The sequence below is a fragment of the Callionymus lyra genome, chromosome 6 (genome assembly GCF_982586985.1).
Source record: "Callionymus lyra chromosome 6, fCalLyr1.hap1.1, whole genome shotgun sequence".
In the NCBI taxonomy this organism is placed as follows: domain Eukaryota; kingdom Metazoa; phylum Chordata; class Actinopteri; order Syngnathiformes; family Callionymidae; genus Callionymus; species Callionymus lyra.
Window position 1 is genome coordinate 34,969,881 of NC_141823.1, and position 5,668 is coordinate 34,975,548.

The window sequence follows — 5,668 nt, forward strand, 5'->3', positions numbered from 1 at the left end:
AATGAAATGTAATGTCAGTCGTCTGTTCTGCTGACGACTCTGAGGATTATAGGCTGGTGTCTTTGTCTCTAGAGGATTATGAGCATGTAAGGAGATCAGGATATTAATATTCATGGTATTCAATGTATACAGATATACAGGCAGAAACTCTTTTGGGAAAGGTGAGAAATACACCACAGTGCTGGGTGTTAAAGGGATTTAGATGGCGCTGGGTGGAACAAAGGGTTTAAATAGAACAATACAAGGAAATGGCAGCAAAATAATTCCAATTTATTCACATAGTCCCACATAGCGCCTAACTTTATTCATGTTTTTTCACATCATAATTTATAAATTAAAAAGAAACAAAACATTTCTCATTAAAACATTATTATCTATGCCAATTCCACAAATTTACTCAGCACCTCCAATACATTTCAAACTGTTGACAGTGGTTCCACAAGGGTCTGTTAAACTGAACCAGAAGATTCTGGAATACATTATAGAAAAACTAAATATTTAGTAGGGAACTGTAATCTATAGTAAAGTCAATACACATGCACTAAACAACCTAGTTGTCTTAATTAAACTAGGAGTGCCGATGTTAATTTGAATCAGCAGTTTAAGGCCACACATTAAAGTTGATTTTTTTCTGCACACTCATTGGGTAGTAAATAGGAACATCCTGATCACAAACGCTGTACTCAGACCCCTTCCCAACTCTCGCGTTGACTTGTTGACCATGAGTGCAGTTCTCGAGATTGTAGTCTTTGTCGAAGCAGATCTCTAGTTGTCCAAGAGTCTGATATTCACCATTCTGCAAATGAAACTGTGGTAATCAAGAGTGGCATTACATTTTTCAACTGTATGACAACAAGATGTACAGGACATTACCTTTGTTGGATGAACACACTGGATTTTAGGCTTGACACCGTAGAAGTTCTCAATGGCGCCTTCGACTTGAGACAGCTACAAAGAAAGCAGACACGTTGAAATGGATAAAAACGATTTGATCAATATATTAACTTCACTTAACACAGTCATGTTTATAAAATAATGGAAATTTATGTTGATTGTTAAAAAACACATCTGAGGTAGGAGGAAAAATGCTTGCAGACAAACAATCTCAATGATTCATGGTGGAATTTTCGCTTCACTTTCAACTCAAAGGTTCTCAAGCTCCATCAAAACACCCTAATATGTGGATCCACTAAAAGCGTTCTTAAGAAGGCACAGTGAAAAAACTGGAAATGGAAACTGGAAATAACAAATATCACCAAAATGTTTTTCTTCCCAACATGTGCATTTGTTGCATGTGGTGAAAGGGTAAACATGTAACAGTATTTTAAAATACTAAATAAAGTATTTCATTTTTACGAATCCAACACTTCTTTCCAACCCAAAACACACACTTTAGCCAACAAATTACAAAAATTACACTTACTGTGTAGTAGTTCTCAGAAGGGATGATTCCAAACTTCTTGAAGACACTGAGGTTAAAAATCAAGGTATTTATTTTCCTGTTTTCATATGTGAATAAAAACCTGCTGCTGTCTAAGCAGCATGTGTTTCTTTGTATTTTCATTCCTCACCCATCCAAGTCCAGTTTATGGTACAGTTCCAATGCTTTAGCAAAGTACTTATGTTGACTGTCAAGAGTTTCAGACGTGACTGCGCATGTGCCATGTTTACGCCACTCACTCTTCCTGTCACAAAAAACATTTCATTTTTAAGCAATTTCATGAAATTAAACACTAATAAGCAAAAAGCGGTTTACCAGAAGTCTGCAGATCCCTGGTGGAACAAGTTGGGCCAACTGTGTTTCATGTCTGGGAGAAGATCCTAAAACAAACGCATTGCTGAGAACATGCCACAGGCTCCATGATATACCACATTTGGCAAAAATGTAATTTGATTTTTCCCCCTCCCCCATTATGTTTTGGGAGCTGTACAGACACATTGCATTTGTTGAGTAAACCATGCGTGTTAACAATGAGAGTCATAAAACAAATGACATCTGTTAGATTGAGACCTGCAAATGTTTATTTCATTTGAACTGCTCACAAAAAAATCATCAGTGTTGCTTTTACAACACTGGCAATAAAAGATTCTGATACTGAAGAGCGTGACAAATCAAATGTAAAACAACTTGAATCCTTACAAGGGAAAGTTCAAAGTTCACCTGAGGTTGACCTAAATTAAGAATTACTTTTCTCCCAAAATGTATATTTAACTAAACATATTAAGCTTAAAATGTGTCTTTCGATAATCAATCTAAATAAGGTTGATCAAATTTACCCTAGTTTAGCGATCCTCTAGTGAACTGACTAAGTTAGTAAAGTTAATGATTTAAAAGCATAAAGCTACTAATGTTGTTACTTGGTTGGTTTGTTATTTGTGAATACTGTGATGTTGACTTGCTGTAATTTGGTAGTCGATTACAGCAAGTCAACCTATTTTTCCAAAATAGTATTAATCCAAAACCGTTTATAAATGATCCATGCTTTCAGTACTTTACCTCGATTTCAGAAGCGTTAAAATGCCAAGATGAATTGCAAAAAGCCCCTTGATCAGGCCTAGGGAACGTAAAATTACAATGTTAGGTGTTTATCTGCAGTACTTTGTACCACTCACAAAAAAAACAACAACTTCCATACCATAGTCCATGTAGAGTCCAGTAGCTCATGTTCTGATGACAATGGTTAACCTGTAGTGATTAAGAGATACAGTCCATTTTCATTTTTTTTTTTTTTTTAATTGTTGACTTATAAACTGATCTTAAACAAACAGCCCTGCATTGTAGCCCGGAAGTGTGATAACAGTTGATTCATAATATTAAGGGATATACAGTAACTATGAAACAGAAAAGTAGCATCGGCAGCATGTAAAATCAAGTAAAGGATCTGATAAGTCAATTTGTCGGACCTCAAGTGGATGAATAGTTGTTCTTAAAAGGGTTCATGATTAATGCTTTCAACGTTTGTTCACACAACCACAAATTAGGTGGGCAAAAAAAATAAACACTTACTGTACAAAATGTGATGGGCCAGTGCTGGGTGAGAATCAGCTTGGTCCACACATGTCTGACCCTAAATCAAAAAAGATTAAACAAAAGGAAAGGCAGGGCAAAAAAGCCAAAACAAAGTCACACTACTTACAAATACGAGGTTGAGCCAGACGACATTGCAGCTGCCAGGCAGAACAAGCTAAAGTAGTGCAGCCCCATAGTTTAACTTCAAAGAAATTAAACAGTTGTTGAAAAATATACAGGGAGTAGCACCAAGTGAGTCCATAGTAAGTTAAATAAATAAAAAGATTTAAAAAGTTAATCAGAATTTTTTTTTTGTTTGTGTGTGTGTCTTATGTCAAGCACCCTGCTTGCAAAATGCTACGTTTCGTAAATGTTTCGTAATACATAGTATTGTACATGTCCTCTGTCTGTGATAACAGGCAACAACCTGATTTAAGTTAGCAGAAAACATAAACTTACCCGCACAGGGAGCAACCCAAACCAACGTGATAAGGATTTGAATTATGACAATCACGAAAGTTAAATATGTTTACAGATACAGGACTGGTTAGCCAATCACGGTTGAGTTTAAAGTCACATGATTCACATGCTGTCACGTGCGTTCTCCTTCTTTGTGTTTTATGGCGGTTGGCAAACAACCTTAAAGCGCCACCCCCACTAGCTGGTGAGGAGTGTAAAGCAGGATTATTCTTTTTTACATCTACGGATAGATAACGATGAGAATGAATTAACACAACAAAACGATTTCACCTCTCTTTTCTTACTTAAATAATGAATGACTTTTATTGAAACACACTTAGACCTTTATCACTCCGACGATTTGTTGTTGTTGCTCTCGTTTAACCTCTCGTCACATATATGTATATCCGGTTCACGCAACACTTGTTAGTCACCGCCACCTAGTGGCCGGAATCTTACTGCACATGCAACATACGTCATACTTCCGTTCGGTTAGCACATATATACTATATACTACTAGTACTAGTAACACTGCAGAAAACTGACTAGAAACTGTTTCCTTCAACTGAGGAAAAACCTCTAAACCTAGGAAAATGTGTATATATACTGTATATATATATATGAAATACGCATTAAATGAAAAGAGATGAATAGAATAAAACACAATACATTTAAATAAATCCATTAACATAAAATTGCACTTTGTTTATGTATTTTTATACATATACATATACATATACACTATATATATATATATATATAATGTATATGTATAAATATATACACTTATATATATATATATATATATATATAAGTGTATATGTATAAATATACATAAACAAAGTGCAATTTTATGGTAATGGCTTTATTTAAATGTATTGTGTTTTATTCTATTCATCTCTTTTCATTTAATGCGTATTTCATTTTTATATTCTCTAATGCCACCACAACAAATTCCAGTGTGGTGTTTACAAGAAGGTACCATGGACACATGAACTGTTTATTTTGTCCTTGATTGGCAATAATAATAAGACAAATGTTAGAATTAATGCCACAATTTCAAGTGTAAATATTCTATCGTTTACATTTTAAGCACCCTTCCTTGCTCTATAAGTCTGTGACATATATTACCCCAGGGTTAACAATTAAATTGAATCACTTGATGTTCAAATTAATGTCAAGGCAGGTCAAAGGCAGTTGAGTCAGTTAATTTTGCAATTATCTGTAAAATTCAACAAGAAAATATTTAAAGTATTTTTTTGTTCTTTCAATAAACAAAGTTATTCAGCGTTATGGATACGGGACACTTGCTGTAATGATGTTTGGTACCCAAGATTCAAAACTGATCAATAGACTGAGGAAACATGGGTATTGAAATTATTTAAAGTGTAATAAATTCAATAAACAATTTCAAAAAGCGTTTTTCCTGACTGCTATCTCTACAGTTGTACTTTCAACCATCAGGGTGCTCTTTTAGCTCGAAAATAGACGATTTATCCAATCTTATCTGGCTAGTGCATTCAATTTCACGTCTTGTATACACTTAATCATGGATGTATCGTTCGACAATATGCCCCATCTTTGAAATATCATTAATTCAATAAAGTTCCATATTTCTTTTTTGCATTGTATTCTTTAAATCCTCTTGACAAACATCATTTTAATCTCTACTTAAACTGCTCATATCGGATTTACTAATTTGTAATGCGTTTCACAGCTTCCCAAGCAATGTCAGGAATAGTCCAAGCTGTCACTGTAGCTAGTTATAAAAATAGAGTCTGCAGCCAGTGCTCGTCAGCCAAGCCAGCGTCTGAATACATGTCTGAGAGCCCAAAGGATTAAAAGAAAAAGGAAAAAACAATAACTTTAATTTCACAAAGCAAATAAACTTCAAAGTCATTTTTGTGTCTGAAGAATCCACTTCAATCCAAATGGTTTAGGAAATAAAAATGAACCTATGCATGGTTATACAGGGTGGGTTTCGTTTATTGAGGTGTATAGTTGTGTTGACTAAAACTGATTTTAGATGCTCTTAGCTATTTCTTTCACTTATGCTGATGCATTAACGGCCCATCTGTGAGTTCATAGTTTCCCCCCTTTTAAATGTATCCAAAAGTTTGTTATTTCATTTTTTTAGATTGAACTCTACTCAAGTCTTTGACTAGTTCCTGTAGATAGAGTCTTGAAGGATACTTGTTA

General features: G+C 34.6%; 1 protein-coding gene across 1 annotated transcript; it reads right to left on the bottom strand.

Moving 5' to 3' along the window:
- Positions 1-249: 249 nt before the first annotated feature.
- LOC148078928 (ribonuclease T2-like) lies at positions 250-3,752 on the bottom strand. Its single transcript, XM_087793604.1, has 10 exons — positions 3,470-3,752; positions 3,138-3,212; positions 3,008-3,068; positions 2,637-2,686; positions 2,498-2,555; positions 1,757-1,821; positions 1,572-1,685; positions 1,424-1,469; positions 874-948; positions 250-796 (listed from the first exon to the last, which is right to left on the bottom strand). Exons 2-10 carry the CDS (start codon positions 3,203-3,205, stop codon positions 602-604), a joined length of 732 nt encoding a protein of 243 aa, XP_087649730.1. The 5' UTR covers positions 3,206-3,212; positions 3,470-3,752; the 3' UTR covers positions 250-601.
- Positions 3,753-5,668: the final 1,916 nt, after the last annotated feature.

Bases quoted from the DNA above. Each gene is read 5' to 3' on its own strand.
- LOC148078928 (XM_087793604.1), bottom strand. From the start codon at position 3,205: ATGGGGCTGCACTACTTTAGCTTGTTCTGCCTGGCAGCTGCAATGTCG. The intron at 3,069-3,137 runs GTAAGTAGTGTG...TTTTTGATTTAG, and splicing joins TCTGGCTCAACCTCGTATTT to GGTCAGACATGTGTGGACCA. The intron at 797-873 runs GTAATGTCCTGT...TTTCATTTGCAG, and splicing joins AGTGTGTTCATCCAACAAAG to AATGGTGAATATCAGACTCT.